This window comes from Suncus etruscus, chromosome 11 (assembly GCF_024139225.1).
Source record: "Suncus etruscus isolate mSunEtr1 chromosome 11, mSunEtr1.pri.cur, whole genome shotgun sequence".
Taxonomy (NCBI): domain Eukaryota; kingdom Metazoa; phylum Chordata; class Mammalia; order Eulipotyphla; family Soricidae; genus Suncus; species Suncus etruscus.
Window position 1 is genome coordinate 56,304,150 of NC_064858.1, and position 23,510 is coordinate 56,327,659.

The following is a 23,510-nucleotide window of genomic DNA, read 5'->3' on the forward strand; positions in this document are numbered from 1 at the left end:
AAGATAAGTTACAATCTTCAAACTTAAGTGTACATCTTATATACATAGTGATGTTGTTTTTCATTTTAAAATTTATTCTATTAATGAATAGCATTAAGGAAAAATAGATTATACCTCTATTTATTTGATAATCTGCCAAGTTTAAACAGGTTAAGTCACTAGAAATACTTTGAGAGTGAGGTTATCTCACAGGAAGAATGCTGTGACATCATCATAGTTGCTACTATTGACAATTAATTTATAACCTGAGATATATATATATACATAACCTGATATATATAATATAATTTATAACCTGAGAGATCTAATCAAATGCTTAATAATGGGGGGGGTAGACTTCATTCCTTCCTTCTCAACAAACTTACTTTGAGTTCCTGATGAGAACAGGTACCATACTTGGCTTAAGGGTAGAATGAATACAATATAAATAATTTTTTCTTCTTTTTCTCTCCTATATCTATAGCATTAATAAATCTCATTTAATTTTTCTTTGTCAAACTTTAAGTCCAAACAAGAGGAAGATGGGCCTGAATGATAGCACAGTGGAAAGGCATTTGCCTTGCACGTGGCCAATCCAGGACGGACCTAGGTTCAATCCCCGGCATCCCATATGGTCCCCCGAGCCAGGAGTGATTTCTGAGCACATAGCCAGGAGTAACCCCTGAGCATCACTGGGTGTCCCCGCCCCCCCCCCCCAAAAAAAAAAAAGAGGGAGATGATTTTAGTAGTAAGATGTGAAAATTGAGGAGAAGTAGATTTGAAGAATAAAAGCAAATTTTTCCGTCCTGGATAAACTAAGCTGCAAGGGCCTATGTGATAGCCAAGGGACTATGAATGGGTGTTCGGGTTTCTGCAACTGTAATTTGTGCCAAGAGGTCTAGTGATATGAATTTGAGATGTGACAGTATTTATTGTGGCCATTTCACTGGAAAGTGAAGTCAGGGATTCTTTTCAGTTGACATTTGGGGATTGAAAACCTAGTCAGCATGGATTTAAGAGAAACCAAAAGAGCAATTAGAGACAGTGAATGATTGTTCTTTTAGGAAATATTTGCCTGAAGAGGAATAAAGAGCACTAGGGATGGAGGGGTAAAGTTCCAGAGAGGCTATGTTTTAAGATGGCAATGGATTAGAAGATGACCATCCATCTTCAATAAGTGGAAGGAAGGAATTATCTTGTGATAGTTTCTAATTTTCTTATTCAAATAAACACAGCCATCTCTTAAGAGTGAGAGGTGAGGAAGTGAGATTGAGATTGGAGTGACAGGGAAAATAACATAATCTAAAAGATTGGAAGAGGGGACCGGAAAGATGCACAGCAGTAGGGCATTTGCCTTGTATGCAGTCGACCCCTGACAGACCTGGGTTCAATCCCCGCATTCCATATGGTCACTGAGCTGCAGGAGCAATTTCTGAGTTCAGAGCCAGGAGTAACCCCTGAGCAGGGCCAAGTGTGCCCCCCAAAAAAGATTGGGATAGAGTGTTGATTAAGGAGGTGACACGCTTGAAGGCAGCGTGATGATTCCACATAATATATGTTGTTAGGAATAAGTTGTTTAAAAAATTGTAAATGTCTTTCTAACATAGTGAAGCTACTCAGAAGTGACAGAGTTGTGCTTAATAAAAATTCAGAATTAAAAAAATTTTCAGATCGTATTACAAGACTATATGTATTCATTCCCACAAAAATTAAAAGCAGTACATCAGTTGTTCCTGGAGCTGGAGAACATGTTAACTGGGGTTAACATGCTTATTTTGCATGTGGCAGAATAGGGTTCCTTTCCTGGCAGTGCCAACTCCCCCAAACACCATCAGGAGTGACCTCTGTTTACTATCAGGAGTGCTACAACGCATTGGGAGAAATGAAATCATGAAATTTTTCTATACCTGGATGTACATGGAATCTATTATGCTGAGTGAAATAAGTCAAAGGAAGAAAGATAGACACAGAATAGTTTCACAGATTTGTGGTTTTAAGAAAAATTAAAGACATTATTGTAATAATGCCCAGAGACAATAGAAATGAGGGCTGGAAAGACTGGCTCACAATATGAAGCTCGCCATAAAGAGTGGTGAGTGCAGTTAGGGAAATAACTACACTAACAACCAGCATGAGAATGTTAAGGGATGAGAGATGTAGAATGCCTGTCTCGAATAGAGGCAGGGGTGGGGAAGGAGGGATGTGGGGCCTTGGTGGTGGGAATGTTCCACTGGTGAAGAGGAGTGTTCTGTTTATGACAAACCCAACTACAATCATGCTTGTAATTATGGTGCTTAAATAAAGATGAAAAAAGCGGGGGGAGTGCTGCAAAACACAACATAAAAATAAATAAGTGAATGAATTAAATTCATTGTTGCTGTGAAGGACATACAAATCGTTAGAGCACACATGTGGGAAGTAATTATATCTCCTTCCTTCATTACCATATCCCTTTCTACCTATAGCATTTGAAATTATGGTAAAGAGTGAGCTCTTCAGTCATGATAAGATAATTTCAGATAAAGTTAAATGAAGTGAAGAATGTTAAAAATAATAGGATGAGAAAAGGGGGGGAATTAAGGGTGCTTCTAAAAATAAGGTAATGATGAAGTTGACTTAAATGATGAGAATTCTGTCTTTATTATTATTATTATTCATTATAGCTAATTAAATTATTTTAATTTTGAGCATGATTGAAAGGATTTAGGTTTTTGGTTTTCCCAAATCATTAAGTACAATTAATCAAATTGACTTTTAAATATTATTAGGACTTATTCTTTTCATTTTCAGTGCTAAAATGAAAATTTATGATTTTTTTTTCATTTTTGCGCCACACTCAGCAATGCACAAAGGTTTCTCATTGCTCTGAATTCAGGAGTTACTCTTGGAACATCATTGATTACATAGGGAGACCAGATGTGATGCTGGGAATTGAACCCTAGTCAGCTGCATGCAAGGCAAGCATCCTTCTTGCTATACTATCCCTACAGGCCTTTATCATTTTCTTTCTCAGTTTATTATTATGGCTGAACAAATCAATTTTTACATAGATGATTTTAAGAACAAATTACCTGGACTGGAATTCATAATCAAGTTCTAAAAAATTTAGCAAGCAGCTCAAGGAGAAATGCTGAGTTCCTATTCTCTTTGACACTGTGATGGAGATGAATGCCCTTCTCTCTCATTCCTGCAGTTTCCTCATTGAGGAAGGCAGGGGTAGATAAGGCAGTGGTGAGCAGCACATATTAGCAACAAATTAAAATCTGTCATGACTATGCAGTAAAATTAGATTATTAGAGGAGCAATGATCAATTATTTTGTTTGTTGGATTTTTTTTTTTCCCAAGGAAGTGCACAGCAGTGGTGCTCAGATTTTACTCCTGGTTTTAGTTTTAGGAGTCACTCTTGAACAGTGCTCAGGAGACAATATAGGGATTATAGGGGATTGAACCCAGCTTGGCCAACAGCAAGGCAAGGGCCTTACCCACTCCATCTTCTGATCACTTCTTTCATTAGGAGTAGGAAAAAGGGATTAAGGCAATGATTTCTTAGTCTTGGGACTTCCTTGCTCACAAGTCAAAGTAACCCAATATTGTGAACAGTGTCATACCCAGGAACAAATGGCATCAGACATAGTGCTACATACTCAGTGACTCATTGGAAAAGGCCTACATTAATCATACTGGAAAAGGCCTCTTCTGAGGAGACTGATTCCATAGCAGATATGGCAGAGGTGGCAGAGGAGGCAGAAGAGGCGATGTTTTTAAGAAATTTTCGAGATAGATGAGAACTGTAGCACATTGAATGGAGGAGGGGCTCAGAAATTTCTATCAATGGACCATTTGTAGTAACATAAACTGTTAACTAGGACAACATACTATAGTAGTTAGGAAGATAAATTTGAGCCTATCAAAGTTCAAGTCTGAACTCTACCAGTTACTACTATCTCTTAGACCTTGAGCAAACTAAATCCTGTATAAATAATTCAATGATCTAATCTGTAAGACAAGATAATAATAAAAGTACCTCACAGGAGTATTTGAATATAGAATAATCTCCATTCGTGAAGTGTCTAGGTACAAAGTAAGTTCTATATAATTGGATGGCAGAGTCCTGTTTTAGTCTACATGTGCTGAATGAGATCTACAAGAAGGATCTTTGAGACCATAGTGAAAATACTGGTTGCTCAACTCTGTGTTTTGCTGCTGTTGTTTGAAAAGTATGGAGATCCTCAACATTAATTAATCAATATTCTATTGATTTCAAAGTAATGAATGGCCTACTGGCCATCAGTGGATCTGTGTGTGTGTCCCCATATTTACATGTATATATTTGTTTAGGGTTGAGATTTAGGTTTGGTAAGCAAGCAGATAAATAGGATCTACATTGTTCTACATAATTGAGGGGACACATTTTACTTCCCTATTGCTGCTCACTAGGAATTCCCCTAAAGCTACTTATTCCTCTGATGGCTATGCCAAAACCCTGACTACTCATATTTTATTACCAGGGAGCTTCTGTTCCTCAGTAAATTTCCTTCCCATTCATTTTCAAATGACTTTTCTGATATGAGCCTTGTTGAATATGCACAAGATAGAGGCAGAGGTATGTGTGTGGATAAATTTGCATAAGTATAAATATAGTATATGTAGCCATATTTAAGTGATTTACTGATAATATTGTGTTGCTGCCTCTGAATGAAAGCTAATTAATTCAGCTATTGAGATGATAATGATTTCTTTCTCTTTTAAAACCAGACTAAAAAAAGGAAATAAAAAAGAACCCTGCAAAATTGCCCTAGTTCTTTTCCTTTGTGTATTCTTGGGATCAGCATTATTCCTATTGAGTTATCAGTATTGATGGCTATGCTTTAAAAGGACTGTTCATGTGACAGGCTAGAGTAGTGGGAAGTTTTATTCAAGTAAGCTAGTGGGATCAATGAATATAGTCATTTTGTCTAAGAAGGAAAATATCTTTTTTTTTACCTGTAGTCTTTTCTAAAATGCATACCTTGGTATTTGCACTTCCAGTATCAACATTAATCTGAAACACAGTCTTTTTTTAGACTTTATGTGGTTAGATTTGACATTTGGAAAAATGTTAAGATCTTTCTACTGAAAGTTACTCTAGCTGACAAATTCACAAGCATATCTAACTTTTTTTTGGATAATCCAAATACTACTTTATTATTTTTTTAGCAAATTTCATGACTTTTCTTTTCTTTTTTTTTCCTCTTTATTTAAACATCTTGATTACATAAATGATTGTGATTAGGTTTCAGTCATGTAAAGAACACCCCCTTCACCAGTGCAACATTCCCACCACCAATGTCCCAAATCTCCCTCCATCCCACCCCACCCCCACCTGTGCTCCAGACAGGCTTTCCAGTTCCCTCATTCATTCACATGATTATGGTAGTTCTCAGTGTAGTTATTTCTATAGCAGAACTCACCACTTTTTGTGGTGAGCTTCATGAAGTGAGCTGGTGTTCCAGCCCTCCTCTCATTGTCTCTGAGGATTGTTGCAAAAATGGCTTTTATTTTTCTTAAAACCCATAGATGAGTGAGACTATTCTGTGTGTGTGTCTCTCTCTCTCTCCCTCTGACTTATTTCACTCAGCATGATAGATTCCATGTACATCCATGTATAGGAAAATTTCATGACTTCATCTCTCCATTGTGTATATGTACCAGTTCCTTTAGCCATTCGTCTGTTAAAGGGCATCTTGGTTGTTTCCAGAGCCTGGCTATGTGAATAGTGTTGCAATAAATACAGGTGTGAGGAAGGGGCTTTTGTATTGAATTCTTGTGTTCTTAGGGTATATCCCTAGGAGTGGAATAGCTGGGTCGAATGGGAGCTCAATTTCCAGTTTTGGGAGGAATCTCGATATTGCTTTCCATAGAGCTTGGACTAGACCGCATTCCCACCAGCAGTGGATAAGAGTTCCTTTCTCTCCACATCCCCGCCAGCACTGATTGTTCTCATTCTTTGTGATGTGTGCCAATCTCTGTGGTGTGAGGTGGTATCTCATTGTTGTTTTGATTTTCATCTCCCTGATGATTAGTGACAAGGAGCATTTTTCATGTGCCTTTTGGCCATTTGTATTTCTTTTTTATCAAAGTGTCTGTTCATTTCTTCTCCCCATTTTTTGAATGTCTGACTTTTTTGACCTTGACTCTTAGCTTTTCCCTTAAGCTTCTTTCTCCATGTTGAGCTAATTACTACACCCTGAATGTTTCTTGGCTTTTTCCTTCCTATTTTTACCAATTTCCTTGCAGGACACCTAATCTCTGGTAATGGTCTTCTTTTAGGTTTGAGAGTGGTTCCTTCAAAAAACTAGGTCTCCTGACTTCTGGCTGTCTCAACTAATGTTCTTCCACTTACTTGGGTAAAGTGGAAAGAGAAGTAGTTATTAATATTAAAAGATAGAGAATATTACTACCCACCTTCCCTATTCAGCCCAATTGAGCCAAAAGGCAAAATGCTGAAAGAGTTACAACTTGTACATATGCTGTGGTATAGAAGCATCTGTCTGGCCTGGAAGCTTACATCGCATATTCCCCACTAAGCTGCCATCAAGTTGTACCTGAGATTCACTTGATCTTCACAACATGGGAGCTTGTCCCTACGACCCAGGATCTTAGGGAACCCTGCTCTCTGGCTAGTGTGAGGGATTGCTATTTGAAAATGAAAGTCATTTCTGACTGCCACACAGGTTCTGAGGTACCATCACAGAAAATAATTTCAGGAAGAAGACAAATAGTGAAGTAAAATCTCTTTATTCAAGAAATATGAGGGGAGAAAAAGAAAAACATACACTTATCCAGAGGAGAAAGAGTTGAGAGCACACAAGTTGGGATGAAGATGGATTCCAGGAGGGAACTATGCACCATCGCCTTTGAAAAGTTTGTTTTATTGGGCTTGTCTCAAATTACCCTTACCTGAGATTTTATATAGAGATAAGCATTTGTTGCTCTTGTGTTATCAAGGTGAAGAACTTTGAACTTTTTTGTGTGTCTGGTTTTAGATCTTTGAGCCATACCTGGTGGGGTTGGGGGTGAAAGTTGTGCACATGCAAACATCTTACCCACTACATTATACTATCACTTCAGCTTTAGAGCTTTGAAATATTGTTGGTTTTCTTTCATATTCTTACCAAAGCCATTTTTTTCTACTAAACTTTCTTCTTTCCTGAGAGGAAGATTAACTGGTTCAAGGAACCAGTTAAAATATTATCTGACCTTTGTTTCTGCATCTCAATTTTCTCCAGCATTTGTGCTTTAGGGCTTTTTTGGATTGAGACACAGTGACATCTTCAATTCACGTCTAGTTCACATTTTATCACTGGGAGCCAAAGAAATAACTCATAGAACTAATGCACATACTTTGCATGTGGGAGGTCTTGGTATAGCCCGCAAGTACCTCACAAAATAGTCTTCAGTAATCCCTGAGCAACACAGTGGGAGTAGTCCTCCAAGCAAAATCATCATCATTATCATCATCATCATCATCATCATCCTCACTACCACCACCACCACCACCACCACTATCACCACCTTTATCATATCATATTCTCAGTGTGGAGGAAAGGAAGAAGTATATTTTTCACTTAAAGGTTGAAGGCTGTCCAGAGGAAAGTTCAGATTAAGCACTCTCCCAAATCCAAGGAAGCTTTATACTTATATAATATTGAAATCCATTGTTAAATTTTTAATTAATTTTCTTTTGTTTTTGTGGCCATACCTGGCAGTATTCAGGGCTACTCCTGGCTCTGTGCTCAGGAATCACTCCTGGAAAGCTTGGGGGACCATATGGGATGTGGAGGATCAAATCCAGTTAGCTGCATGTAAGGCAAATGCCCAACCCACTGTGCTATCACTCCAGCTCCCCCCCACTACATGGAAATAATGTAGTTATAATGGAAATAATGGTTCTCAGTTTATATAGTGGGTATACCCATCTGGCTGCTGGAAAATTGTTAGTTTTTGGGTGGAGTCATAACTTACTATAACAATTATTTTATTATCTCCTGCTGGAAAATGGCCATAACAAATATGTAAATGTTATGGTGCTGTTACCGATCCCCAGATGTGGCACAACCTTAAAAATATAAATTGTGGCCTGAAATAATCACTTTTTCATCTATATTCCAGTGATGCATATAATACCAAATTTTCTATCACTGCCAGTCTACCTTATTTATGCTTTTTATCTACTTAATTTTGTTGAAAGCTCCAAGGAATAAATTAATCATCTTAATATGTCCCATGTCAGAAAATGCACCTTTCAGATAAGCAGGTACTTACTATCAAGTTATTTTTTCTCTTTTGTGACCAAAGGGCAATTCTAATGCAATGCTTACAGTTGTGGGCTTTGAAGCATGACTATCTGGGTCTAAATACTCCTGGTCTACTTATTAACTATGTGATGAGGCCAAGATAACTGCCATGTGCCTTTGCTTTCCTTATAATACAGTAATATAAGCACTTCATCATGGTCTTTTTTTCCCTTTTTCTCTTTCATAGTGATCTTGATAAGATAAATAACTAAATGCTAGTAAAGTGGCTTGAATAGTTAGTTTAGTAAACATTAATAAATGTTAGGTATTTTTCCAACAGACTGCTCAAAAAAGAATCATTCCTGCTAACTCTATTTCAGTTGATACATTAAAATGCTACATTCCAAAGGGAGTCCATCTTGCAGTGGCAGAGACAAGTACGAGTTAAGTAGCTCACTTACTTTGAGGTCTAAAGTGGACAGGAGCTGGGAATAATAGAGTAGATTTTAAAGGTTTTAGAGCATGTAAAATGAAGTTGAAAAAATATAAAATAGGATGGCTATCTGCTGAGGAAAGAGATTTCTCTACCCCACATCAAATATAGCTAACAGGGAAAGAGCTTAAATCCATGGCCAGAGGTCTACATAGAAGGACCTCAGTATGAAGAGAAGAGAGGTAAATTGCCAAATACCAACATGCAAGAAATAATCTACAAGCCATGAGCTAGATTAGAACATAATCTAGAACAGAAATGTGTTTGCCCTCATCATGGCACTGCCAACAGACAGATCCCAGGGAAAAAAAAGGGGAGTTCTTTTACTTGCCCAGCCAAAGGGAGAAATGGCTGATTTCAAACACATACAGGCATGTCAGTTCTTAACCATACTAAACAAACAAATACTTTTCCTAACACTTCTTTACCTGTTTCTATGATCCTTTCCCATTTAACTTTGGAGAATCAGAAACTATGGGGAGCTGATAGAGGCTAAAAGAAGTGAAAAGAAAAGGAAAGGCAAGCAGAAAGGAAGTCATTTAAATCCCCTCCTCAACTCTAAGCAGCTTAGCTGCAGTAAGGCTGCTTCTGAAACTATGCCTTGGATGCTTTCCAATCAAGGTTGTAGTTTGATAACTGAATCAGGCTGGCACATTCACTACTGACTTAAACAATTAAATGAGGTCTCTCCAGGTGTCCCTGGTCATAGCACATCACTTCTGTGGAATTAGCTCAACATTCTTTTACAAGGTGAACCTCCTCATCCACAATCATTCTCTGGGCCACGTTTGTCCCAATCACAACTGAAACACATCATTTCATTTGGTAGGTGGTTTGCCTGGTTTTTCCCTCTACCAGTCTTAAATTCTAGGCAGACAAAAGTGACCTGGGTGTCAGAGAAATAGTATAGTGGACAAAGAATTTGCCTTGTATGCAGCTGACCTGATTTGATACCTAAAACCCCATATAGTCCCCCGAAGTCAACTAGAAGTGATCCCTGAGCAGAGAGTTCCTGAGCACAGTTGAATGTTGTCACTCTTCTAAAATAAAATAAAATAAAATAAATAAACAAAACCTACCACCAGCAATTCTATTGCTTAAGTTCTGTATCTTAAAAAAACCACTATCAGGACTGGCGAGGTGGCACTAGAGGTAAGATGTCTGCCTTGCAAGCACTAGCCAAGGATGAACCGCGGTTTGATCCCCCAGCGTCCCGTATGGTCCCCCCAAGCCAGGGGCAATTTCTGAGCACTTAGCCAGGAATAACCCCTGAGCATCAAACAGGTGTGGCCTCAAAAAAACAAAACAAAACAAACAAACAAAAAAAACAAAAAAACAACACTATCTTTCCTAAGCAATTGTAGTTCTCAAAAGTAGTCCTCAAATGTATCTCTGTTTTTGAGGGAGAAATTGATCACAGTGGTCATTGAGATGCTGTAGGTGATTGAAGGAACCCTTGTTGCCAACACGCTCAGAGTTTGCTTAAAATGCTTTTCTGAACAGAAGATATTAAGAGTTTTCTTGTGAGTCCTTGCTGTGTTTTTTTCATAGGTTTCTTCAGGCGAAGCATTACCAAAAATGCAGTGTACAAGTGCAAAAATGGTGGCAATTGTGTGATGGATATGTATATGCGAAGAAAATGCCAAGAGTGTCGACTAAGGAAGTGCAAAGAGATGGGAATGTTGGCTGAATGTATGTATACAGGTATTCACATCAAGCAGTTAAATTCCACCTAAAATCTCTTAAGGAGGCAAATGTCAGGTAAACTCTCTAGATAAAATGATGCTTCACATCTCCAAGAAGAGATTTGCTAGACCATCATTGTACTTAAAAGGGTAATGAATCATTGCAGTTGTCCAAACTCAAGAGCATTTTGTTCACTTACAGAAATGCCTGTGTTTTGTTGTGTGTTTGTATGTGGTTTCAATGAATTACATGTGAAATGGCATGAAACGGGTCAAAATAACATGTTTTCATAAGCTACAAAAAATGGACAGCCAGTTTTCTCCAAATTTTATTAATATCCATGTTGTTTGATTAGCACAAGATTTCCCAATTGTGGGGGAAAGTTAAGAATGCTTTGTAGGGGCCGGCGAGGTGGCGCTAGATGTAAGGTGTCTGCCTTGCAAGCACTAGCCAAGGAAGGACTGCAGTTCGATCCCCTGGCGTCCCATATGGTCCCCCCAAGCCAGGGGCAATTTCTGAGTGCTTAGCCAGGAGTAACCCCTGAGCATCAAACAGGTGTGGAAAAAAAAAAAAAGAAAAAAAATACTTTGTAAGGTATAACTGCTTCTGAATTGTCTAAATAGAGTTTTAAACCAAGTCATTTTATTAAAAATCTTTTTTTCTCATAGCACTGCTTTAAACCAATTTGTATAGGTTTCCACAGGAAATTAACTACTCTGAGTTTTAATATAATTTTCCCCTTTCATCTGATAAAGAGACACTGTATTAACTGCCATGGCAATGTGAGGAGCCACAATCCTTATAAAAATTTGAAATGCATGCTAGTATATAACATTCATTTTTCATTCTGCAAATTCTACTCAGATTCTAAGATACGACCTATTTCTTCTCAAAACACACATTGGTAAATAATGTCGCCAAGGGGATAGAAATAATCAGAAATGGAATGCCTTATGGAATAAAAACCCTTGGAAAGTGACTCCATTTGTATTGTTTCCTGACCTGGGATAGACAGTGATATAATTTGTGCAGGAAGAGGGAAAATAGGCCAGTGTAAATAATCCAGACCTGTGGATGAAAATTTTATAGTGGCCGATTACAATCTTTATCTAGTATATGTGCAACAGGAGCTGGCCAGAGTCTGCAGTAGGGGCTTGCTGCTGAAACCTAACCTTGCAATGGAAATGCTTTGATACTGGGTAGTTCACATTGCTCATTACTTATATATGAACTTATTCCAGCAGAAGTACTCACGACATTTCTCCTGACTCCATGCATGATAATTGATTATATTAGAACAGAAACTGACCCAATAACAAATACTTTCATAGCCTATAAAATAGATTTTCTATACAAAGAAATTCTATATAAAAACTCAATTTTATTAATAATATTATGAGGAAATTAAATAAAATGCGAATGATGGTTCTTCACTATTATTTATTATTCTGTTTAAATAAAAATGTATGGCAATTTTATCTAATTGTTCAAAAGAAAATGTTCTTGAGTTACTTTTGTCTTTAACCAAGTTCACAATAATATCTGAGTTATTAACAGAATTAACAGTTCTGAAAGTTAACAAGAGTTCAGAATTTTCCCCCAATGATGTGTCTCACTCAAAACATTTATTTTTGTTTATATTAAACCAAATATATGTCATAGACATTTATATAAATATGGGTAAAAAGTAATAATAAAACTGCTTTTACATATTCAGTAAATAAAAAATGAATGGATTCTCCTAATTCCTGGTCTAGATAACCATTCATTTTAATTTACTGAATATCTTGCATTGTTATAATATTTTAATATGTTTTTATGAAGCTCACCTTTATTTGTTTGTGTCACAACCAGTAGTATTCCGAGCTTACTCCTAGCTCTGTGTTTGGGATCACACATGATGGTATTCAGAGGAATATATGGGATGCCAGGTATCTTATCTGGATCTGCTGCATAGAAGGCAAGCACCTTCCTGTTATATAATAACACTGGTTCCTCTAAAGCTCATGTACAAAAAATCTGCATTTAATTTATATAATAATACATTATGATGCAGATATTATTCCTATTCAGCAATGAAGATACATACTTATAAAAGTAAATTTCTTGTGAGAAGGTCTCAAGAAGTAATCAGGAAGCTCTGAGGCCCTTCTGTAAATTCTCAGTCAACTGAGCAGCAGATTGGTGCCAAGGACATGGTACCTGCCATGCTGGGAATTGACATGACAACCTGGTATTGCTTTGGGGACCTCCAGGGTCACATTTGGCATCTTGGGACTGTCAGTGCTTCTCTCAACAGTTCTTAAGGGGCTACATGGTACCAGAGATGCAACCAATAACCGGCCCATGGAATGCATGCATTTAATTCTTGCACTATCTATTTGGGAGATTAATTTATTGTTCAAAGTAAAAATCTTCAAATGTCAGAAGCAGACCAAAGAGATAGCTCGGAAGTGAGGGGTGCATACCTAACATTCATGAGGAACTGCACTTCACACCCCACCCTCACCCCTGTGCCACATTCCCCTGCCCTGAAAACCACTGGGTGGCACTTAAAGGGCCCAGCATCGTTGGTCGCAGCAGCACCATTTGGCCCAGTTGACTAAGTATACCCGAGAGTGATCCCTTGTGTCCCTAAACTCTGCGTAGGAAACACTCCAAATCCAATCCCCTAAGAAACTCCACGAAATAATAACTCAATAAGGCTAGAGCTGGCTCTGTTGATGGCGTTAGCAGAGCCAACTCAATAACAGCAGTCTTGTTTCCATATGCCCTGCAGGCCTTTCTGTGATTGGTGAGTCGCTGTGTTTGTTTGTTTTCAGGCTTGTTAACTGAAATTCAGTGTAAATCTAAGCGATTGAGAAAAAATGTGAAGCAGCACGCAGATCAGAGCAATAATGAAGACAGTGAAGGACGGTACTTGCGACAAGTGACCTCGACCACTAAGTCATGCAGGGTAATAACGTGTAAAGTTGCCACGACAGCAGCAGAGCTGGCTTGTACACATGCGCTGAGCTGCAGCAATCTGGCTGGGAGGTTTGCAGCTTAGAGCCAGAGTCAGGAGGCATGCAGCATTTCCACTCTGTCAGACTCACTGGACATGAGCTGCTGCTTTTGTCAATCAAGAATGGAACATATGCAACCAAAGGTGTAATAAATCCCATCGCAGTAAAGTGGCAAGTTAAAAAGTGACGCCCTGGCTCCATTCCACTCCCACTATCCCGTTTACTAGTGATAATGGTTTGGTGTATAAAATGAATTTTCCAAAGTGAGTTTTGGTGGCCTCTTTTTGCCTGTCATTGAGAAGGGAGACTCAAGCTGGGAGAAATGTGGACTCAATGAAGGTGTGTAAACTTGTCCTTGACAATGGCAAGGGTTCATGAAAAGAAGTTTATCTTACTTGGGGCATTTATTTATTTATTTATTTATTTATTTATATTATTGTATTGGCTACATCCTGCAGTGTTCAGAGCTTACCTCTGGCTCTGAGCTAAGTAATCACTCTTTGAAGGCTTAGAGGAGCATATGAGATGCCAGAAATCCATCCTAGGTTAGCTGCTTGCAAGACAAATGCCCAATCCACTGTACTGTCTCTTTAGTCCCAAAACTTTGAATTTATAAAAATAATTTCTGCTAGTAATTTATTCCAGATTTTACAAGTGGAACATTTTCTTATAATCATTTTCTCTAACACCTTTTATTTTTTTGTCAGTGTAGGAGAAAACTGAACTCACCCCAGATCAACAGAACCTCTTAAATTATATTATGGATTCATATAGCAAACAGAGGATGCCTCAAGAAATAACTAATAAAATTGTATGTATAATATCTGAAAGTACAGAAATTAAAGTTAACATTTTTCTAGAACTTTAACTCCTTTGAGTTAAGAATTTTTATATAGATGGTATTTTAAAATGTTTTAAGCTTAAAATTTAAGTTATACATATCAATCCTTAGCAACATTAAACCATTAACATATGAATAAGAAAATCTCACATCTACCTTGGTAATAGTCTACCTTTGTAATAACTTCTCTCCAAGAATCTGCAAAATATTTATGCACGGGATCTTAAATTTTATTATCAAATCTAGATATTTAATTTAATGATTTTATGTTGATTTCTCCTCTTAATTTGATTATTAATCATTTGGTTTGTTCTTAAATTTTAGTTAAAAGAAGAATTCAGTGCAGAAGAAAATTTTCTCATTTTAACAGAAATGGCTACCAGTCATGTCCAGATTCTTGTAGAATTCACAAAAAAACTTCCAGGTATTTTTACATGTATTTGCTTCTCTGCTACACCCTACAGTATTCTTGTAATAGTGAGAAAGATTGTTTACTGTAAAATGGATGATATAATCTCATTTTAGATTTAGAGGAATGTGTTTATTATATTAAAGAAGTGTTGGGGTCATTATCTAATTATCTCATTTTATAAATTTATAGGCTAATAAATTGAAACCTTTCAAAGTTGATATTCTTCCCTGTATTTATGGTTTATACCCACCTTACATTTAATACCTAGCTACTACCTTCAAGGTAGGTGATTAAATACCCTATAATTTTTAAAAGGTACATATACAAAGTACTGTTTGAATCAAGGAAGCAGTCACTAAATGTACCTGAGGTCGAAAAGAGCAATATTTATATTAAATGTGGAATGGAGCCAGGGAGCTTTCTAGGAGGTATGGAAGAGAAAAGGCATTTCAAGTGAGAATCAACTTGTGAAAATATAAAAGGGCAAAAACAAGAATGGACTTACAGGGCTAGGAAGAGGACTTTTAAGTGGAGAAGAACATGCTGTATGTGTTTGGAGTCTTAGGTTTGGTTCCCAGCAGTCTATGGTCTCCAAGAAGTAGTGAATGTGACTTTTTGCACTACCAGAACACTCCCAGGGTTAGGACAAATGTGTCGCCAAACTAAACAAATAAATAAAATGGATAAAATTTTTGAGGTGAGAGAGAAATTTAATTTATTATGGCTATAGATTAATACATATAGTAGGTTCCTGGGTGGAAATAAGGAAAGTCTGAATCAGATAATAAGGAATTAACTAAGAAATTTAGTTCTTGTTTGCTAGATGATAAAGAAATTAGGGGTGATATTTTTATTGAGGTGATACAATTTATGTTATAGAGGTATGATTTTTCTCAGTTCCTACAATGAATTTTAATAAGAAGGGACTAGAGGCAGTTAGTATACTACTGTACCAGTAAAGTCTGGTTGGATTGAAATCCAACTATAGAGGAGAAAAAAACAAAATAGAGATTCAAGAATTGGTAAGGTTTAATGTAAAGTATATATGGAATAAGGAACAATTCATAGTGCCAGTGCAGAATACAAGGCAAAAATCTTCCAGCCCCCAGTTCTTTTGATGCTTTTTAGCATGCTTTCCTAGCCAATAAGGGGTTGGTTGTATCAACGCTTTCAAAACATATTAGAATACAGAGTCAGATATAATAAAGTGGTAGAACACATGCCTCATACTTATTATGTCCTGAGTTAGAAACCTGCACAACAAAACAAGAAATACAAACTACTTCTCTCCCCCCTGCCCCTATTTACTGAGGATGAAAAAAAATATATATGGAGGGGTGGGCTGTGTGTGAATTGCACATGTGTACATTAGAATCCAATGGTGTAAAAGTCAAAGTGATAGTACAATGGATGCTGCCTTGCACACAACCAACCCAGTATCCCCTATGGTCAACACAGTATCCCTTATGGTTAAGCCCACCAGAAGTGATCCCTGAGTACAGACCCAGGAAGTAACCCAGGGACACTTGCCAGATGTGGCCCTAAAACAAAAACAAAACAAATTAAACAATAGCAAAATAACCCCCAGAATCCTGTGCTGTAGAAAAATGTAATAAGTACTTTTACAGCAGTATGACATTGTAATATAAAATGATAGAAGATAATATCTGACATGAAATTTTAATTAGATGTTAATTTGCCCCTCTTTTCCATCTGCATGATACTTATTTTGTTGAAATGTCATTGGTAGACATAAGTCTACAGAAAACTCATAAAATGTGGGAAAACATTCTTGTTATCTTTGAAATATTAATATTCTCCCATTTCTCTCTAACAATGAAGAAGGAACTTAATTTTGTATATGCTAATTAAGCTGAAGACAATTTTGATCAAAAATAAGATTATAGGAGAGCAAAAAACTGAAAGGAGAAAATAATTTTGTTGTTTATGGGAACAGTTTTTATTTTATCTTTGTAAAATAATATCTTTATTTAAGCACCAGGATTACAAACGTGATTGTAGTTGGGTGTCAGTCATAAAAAGAACACCCCCCATTCACCAGTATAACAATCCCACCACCTATGCTCCCCATCTCCCTTCTCCCCCAGCAGATGGTCACTTAGTCTTGAACAAAGAGATAATCATAGTCAAAAATACCATTTTACTCATAAGTGTGAAGCTTATCTAAAGGTGTTTAAAATATGACAGTACTTTTTTTAGTTCATTTTTGTCTGGGGATACATACAAGGTGCTCAGGGATCACTCCTGGCAAGGGCTTAAAGGACCATATATGAAGCTAGAGATTGATCCCAAGTCAATTAGGTTCAAGGCAAGTTCTGTACTTCTCCAGCCCCAATAGCAACATATTAAATCTTCTTCATTCCAGTATCTGGCATAAAGAGGGGAAAAGTAAAATTGATGTGCATTCAATGAATACACCAGAAGGAAATAATTAAAAACACAACCTAAAATAAAACATAAAAAACTCTAGAGAAAAAAAATATTTTAAAAATAATCATAAAAATCACAACATTATTGGGGCAGAATAATAGCATAGTGTTAGGGCATTTGCTTTGCATGCAGCCAATCTGGGACAGACCCAGGTTTTATTCCCCACATCCCATATGTCCCCTGAGCCAGCCAGTGACTTCTGAGCACAGAGCCAGGAGTAACCCCTGACTGCTACCAAGTGTGGCCCAAACCTCCCGAAAATAATTACAACATTATTACAAATAATCATGATATTGTCCTAATAGTGAAAGGGTGTTTTGTGAGACCAAGTTGAGTCCATTCATCATTCATCATTCAGTTAACAGAACTAACTAAACTTGTCAGGGTGCTGGAGACTTGGCCTTGACCTTACAAAGAGCTCCCAGAATCCCTAAAATAGTGGCATATAATCCAAGCACGACTTTCTTCTCTACTTTTCTATATTTTAACTATGGAATTAATGAACCTTTTTTTTTGGGGGGGGGGTTGTTTGATGTTCCTAGTCTGCAGAGCTGGGGTACCAGGTTACCTAGGGTACCAGGGTGGACTGTTTGTCACTGATTTCTGAGAGCGATTTCATCATAAGCAGTGCATGTTTATTATGAATTACATAGATATTGTGTGGATTTGAGATGCATTTTTTGCCCAATTTGTTCAATGACTCCTACTCAATATAGATATAAACTAGCTTCTTTTGGGAGGCAGCTCAAAAGATACTTCTTGACCCAGTTTAATTACTCAACCTTAAAACAGTAACATCACTTTCAGAAATGTTTTACCAAGAGGAGGATGGTGATAGAGAAAAATTATTGTGCAGCATTTACAACTCCTTAATGCTAATTTGATTATAATATTCCTCTAGGATTTCAGACTTTGGACCATGAAGATCAGATCGCTTTGTTAAAAGGATCTGCAGTTGAAGCTATGTTCCTCCGTTCAGCTGAGATTTTCAATAAGAAACTTCCAGCTGGACATGCTGATCTATTGGAAGAAAGAATTAGAAAGAGTGGTAAGTAGTTTGACTAATGGCAGAAAAATAGTTTCTGAAAGTAAGACTGTTTATACCCCATGAATATGTTTCTTGCCTATCTTATAAGTTATGCCATGTGACTAACAGGAGAATGACTAGAAATTATGTGTTAAATAGAAATTTTTTAAAGATGTTGCTCAAAAATCCATATTATTTAAGTCAGGGGTCTCAAACTCGAGGCCCGCGGGCCATTTGCGGCCCTCTGTACAACATTTTGTGGCCCTGCCCTAGAGGAATCTTTTTTTGTTTTGTTTTGTTTTAGTTGTTTGGGTCACACCCCACAATGGTCAAGGCTTACTATTTACTTTGCACTCAAGATCACCCCGACTTTGCATCCTGCGGCCCACAGGTAAATTGAATTTGAGACCCCTGATTCAAGTAAAAATAACAAAGTTACTCTTCATTTCACTAAGATGAAAGGATAAAAAAAATTAGTTTGATTTAAAAAAATTATGTGGGACCAGAGAGATAGTACAATGGACAGGGTACTTGCCTTGCATGCAGATGACTAATATCTACATTCAATCTCTGACACTCCATATAGCTTTCTGAGACTACCAGAAATGATCCCTGAGTACAGAGCCAAGAATAAACCATTGGGTGTGGTCCAAAAATGCATTGCAGAAAGAAGCAAGGATAACTTATTCTACCAAACTATTATGACAAACTAAAAAAACTACTATCCATCTCTCTTCAAAACAAAATAAGAAACAATATAGCAACATTTGTACATATTTTTCTTGGTCTCAGCTACTATTCTTATGACTTTTAAAAAATAATGCTATCATTATCCTTGCAAAATTCCTATGAAGTGCCACTTTTGTTTCAGCTTTACATTTAAATAAATTGAAAAATGGGATAAATGACTGAAGTGACAGGAAATACCACTTCAAAAGTGCTCTATCAAGAACCAGAGAGACAGCATAAAGAACTAGTGTGCATGCTTGGTATGTGGGAGACCTGGATTTGACTCCCAGACCTGTGAAACTTCTGACCACTACTGGGTGGGCCCCCCAATAAATATTTACCCACTAGAGACCTAGTAATAACAGTAAAAGTAGCTTAGTTTAACTTAATGGAGTAATATTGTGACAGAAAAGATCGGGAGACATTGGTATAAATTATCAGAAACTCTCATAGGATATTTGTTTTAAAAAATCATTTTCTTGAGATAGATTAGATTTAGTAAGACAGAGATGAAATAGTTAAGATGACTTCACAAGACCTTTTCTTCCTAAACTGCTATCATTCTATGATTGACAGGAACAAATTAAAATACTCACTAATCAGTAATTTTAAGTCAGGATTGGAAACAAAGTGTTTAGACAATTTTACAACAATGGTAAAGTAAATTAATAAAACTATTAAAAATTAAATATTGGTGAATAGCACAGTGGTTAAGGTGCTTACCTTGCATGTGGCAGACTGGAATGTAATCCTTGGTATCTCTTATGATTCCCCTAGTAACTCAGGAGTAGTTCCTGAGTAGAGCCAGGAGTAACCCCTGAGCATCGCTGGGTGTGATCTCAAAACAAAACAAACAAAAAACAATTTAAATTGTTTATATTGGGGCTGAAGCGATAGTGAAGCTGTATGGTGTTTGCCTTGCACGCAGCTGACCTAGGACGGACCTTGGCTCAATCCCCCCGCATCCTATATGACTCCCCAAACCAGGAGCGATTTCTTTCGTTTTTTAATTGTTTTTTGTTTTGTTTGTTTGTTTGTTTTTCGGTCACACCCAGCAGCGCTCAGGGGTTACTCCTGGCTCTACGCTCAGAAGTCGCTTCTGGCAGGCTCGGGGGACCATATGGGATGCTGGGATTCAAACCATCAACCTTCTGATTGCAAGGCAGACGCCTTACCTCCATGCTATCTCTCCGGCCTCCAGGAGCGATTTCTGAGCACATAGCTAGGAATAACCCTGAGTGTCACTAGGTGTGGCCCAAAAAACAAAACAAACAATTTATGTTTTATTTGAAAGGAAATTTTTTGTGTTATTTTGCTTCTAAATTGTATTTTTAGTTATTAGTAACAAAATATGTTAATATTCATGGTATTTGTGATAATTTTTTTTGTGCCCCAATTCACAATACAAACCAGGCGAAGGGCTTGGGTTGAGGTGTATATGGGGTGCATTTTCTGTACTCCTCTTTTTATACATTTAGTGTAAAGAACACAGCCTGTGGTAAGAATTGGGAGGCCTTATCTTTTCTTTTATATGTATGTATGTATATATATTCCTTCACCAGTGCAACATTCCAATGACCAATATCCCAATTGTTCAGATTGCTCAGATCCCATTATCATGAAATTTTCCTATACATGGATGTATATGGAATCTATTATGCTGAGTGAAATAAGTCAGGGGGAGAGAGATAAGCACAGAATGGTCTCCCTTATCTATGGGTTTTGAGAAAAATGAAAAACATTTGTGTAATGATTCTCAGAGGCAAAATAGAAGAGGACTGGAGGGTCCAGCTCCTGACATGAAGCTCATCATAGGGATGGATCATTTAGTGCAGTCACAGAAATAATTACACTGAGAACTATCATAACAAAATGTGACTGAATGAGGGAAGTAGAAAGCCTGTCTACAGTACAGGCCTGGGTGGAGTGGGGAAGAAGGATACTTGGGATATTTGTGATAATGTTACTGCAGTTCTCCACCACCAGAGTATTGAATATCCCTGTTGTGATGCTATTTATAATTCACCTTTTCATTAAAAATATTTAAATAGTTTTTTATTCATTATGGTTTTACCAGAGTTAAAAAGCAAAACATAATTTGTATTACTAACAATTTTTTAAATTCACCTTTAAAAAAAACTGCATTGTTTAGAGCTGGAGAGAGAGTATAGTGGTTGGGACACTTTGTTACCTTGCTTGTAGTTGACTCAGCACCTCATTTGGTCAACTGAGCACCCCCGAAATGATCCCTGAGAGCAGAGCCAGGAGTAAGTCTTAAGTTCGCCTGGGTTTGGTCACTAAAACAAAATCAAACAAAACAACAACAGCAACAAAAAACCTTGTGTTGTTTTTATATAATCAATGAATCTTTCGTTCATTTAACCAATAGTTAAGGTCAAGGACTATGGTGGGGGTAAAGGGAGGAATTAGACAGGTGCCCTCTACTAAAATACTTACATTCCAGAGGGGAGGGAAGAACTGCACAAAGATAGTAATGGTAAAGTGCTCCACAAAGAATTGGCATCTGAGCAAGGCATTTACTGGGAACATTTTTTCAATATTATCTTAATTTAAGCACCTTAATTACAAACATGATTGTAGTTGGGTTTCAGTCATAAAAAGAACATCCCACTTCACCAGTGCAACATTCCCATCAACAATGTCCCCAACCTCCCCTCACACACACACCTATATTCGAGACAGGCATTCTACTTTTCTCATCCATTGACGTTGTCAACATTGTCACTATAGTTGTCAGTGTAGTTATTTCTCTAACTGCACTCACCACTCTTTGTGATGAGCTTCATATCATGAGCCGGTCCTTCTAGCCCTTATTTATATTGCCTCTGGGCATTATTACAATAATGTCCTTCATTTTTCTTAAAACCCATTGATGAGTGAGACTATTCCATATCTCTCTCTCTCTGACTTATATCAGATTCCATGAACATCCATGTATAGGAAAATTTCATTACTTCATCTCCCTGACAGCTGCATAATATTCCATTGTATATATGTACCAGTTTCTTTAGCCATTCATCTATTGAGGGCATTCTGGTTATTTCCAGAGTCTGGCTATTGTAAATAGCACTGCAATGAATATAGGTGTGAGGAAGGTATTTTTGAATTGTATTTTTATGTTCCTAGGATGTATCTCTAGGAGTGGTATAGCTGGATCATATGGGAGCTCAACTTTCAATTTTTTGAGGAATCTCCATTATGTTTTTCATAAAGATGGGTCTAGGTAGAATTCCCACCAGAATGGAATGAGAGTTCCTTTTTCTCCATATCCCTGCCAGCACAGACTGTTCTTGTTTGTTGTTGTTGTTGTTGCTTTGTTTTTTGTTTTGTTTTGTTTTATTTTTGTGATGTGTACTAGTCTCTGTGGTGTAAGATGGTATCTCATAGTTGTTTTAATTTGCATCTCCCTGATGATTAGTGATGCAGAACATTTTTTCATGTGCCTTTTGGCCATTTATATTTCTTCTTTGAGGAAGTATCTGTTCATTTTTTCTCCCCACTTTTTGATGGGGCTAGATGTTATTTTCTTGTTATGTCAGTATCTTTTATATTTTTGATATTAGCCCCTTATTTGGTGGGTATTGGGTGAATAGTTTCTCCCATTCTGTGGGTGGCTTTTGTATCCTAGACACTATTTCCTTTGAGGTGCAGACGTTTCTCAGCTTAATATAGTCCCATATGTTTATCTCTGCTTCCACTTCTTTGGAAAGTGATGTTTCCTCCTTAAAGATGCCTTTTGCCGGGTAGGTGGCGCTGGAGGTAAGGTGTTTGCCTTGCAAGCGCTAGCCAAGGAAGGACCGCGGTTCGATCCCCCGGCGTCCCATATGGTCACCCCAAGCCAGGGGCGATTTCTGAGCACATAGCCAGGAGTAACCCCTGAGCGTCAAACGGGTGTGGCCCCAAAACAAAAAAAAACAAAAACAAACAAACAAACAAAAAAAAGATGCCTTTAGTCTCAATATCTTGGAGTGTTTTACCTACGTGTTGTTCTATATATATACGTATGGTTTCGGGTCTGATATCAAGGTATTTAATTTATTTGGATTTGACTGTGGTGCATCATGTTAGGTGGAGGTCTGAGTTAGTTTTTTTTTTTTGCAAGTGGCAGATCAGTTATGCCAATACTGTCAAGAGTCTTTCCTTGCCCCATTTTGCATTTCTTGTCCCTTTATCAAAAATTAATTGATTGAATGTCTGGGGAACATTTTTATTTTTTGAATACTAAAGTATATTCCATTGATCTGAGAGTCTGTCTTTATTCCAGTACCATGCTGTTTTAATGACTATATCTTAGCAATACAATTTAAAATTTGGGAAAGTAATGCCTCTCATATTGCTTTTCCTAAGGGTTATTCTAGCTCGTGAGTGTTTATTGTTCCAAATGAATTTTAAAAGTATTTGATCCACTCCTTTGAAGAATGTCATGGGTATCTTTAGAGAGATTGCATTAAATCTGTATAATGGTTTGGGGAGTATTTCCATTTTAATGATGTTAATCCTATCAATTCATGAGCAGGGATGTTTCTCCATTTCTGTGTGTCCTCTTTTATTTCTTGAAGCAGGGTTTTATAGTTTACTTTGTATAGGTC

General features: G+C 37.2%; 1 protein-coding gene and 1 non-coding gene across 5 annotated transcripts in view; one reads left to right on the top strand and one right to left on the bottom strand.

Moving 5' to 3' along the window:
* Positions 1-23,510, top strand: part of NR1H4 (nuclear receptor subfamily 1 group H member 4) — an 82,777-nt gene that overhangs the window by 39,298 nt on the left and 19,969 nt on the right. For 2 of the 4 annotated variants that reach the window (XM_049782820.1, XM_049782818.1), the window contains exons 3-7: positions 10,301-10,453; positions 13,258-13,391; positions 14,153-14,251; positions 14,606-14,705; positions 18,046-18,192. In XM_049782820.1, coding sequence (XP_049638777.1) covers positions 10,301-10,453; positions 13,258-13,391; positions 14,153-14,251; positions 14,606-14,705; positions 18,046-18,192 — 633 coding nt within the window. The remainder of the gene's footprint in view (positions 1-10,300; positions 10,454-13,257; positions 13,392-14,152; positions 14,252-14,605; positions 14,706-18,045; positions 18,193-23,510) is intronic. The other 2 variants (XM_049782821.1, XM_049782819.1) reach the window with 1 other exon arrangement.
* On the bottom strand, positions 20,284-20,415 carry LOC126023222 (small nucleolar RNA SNORA51). Its single transcript, XR_007500424.1, has one exon. It is a non-coding gene; the product is annotated as a small nucleolar RNA SNORA51 (small nucleolar RNA).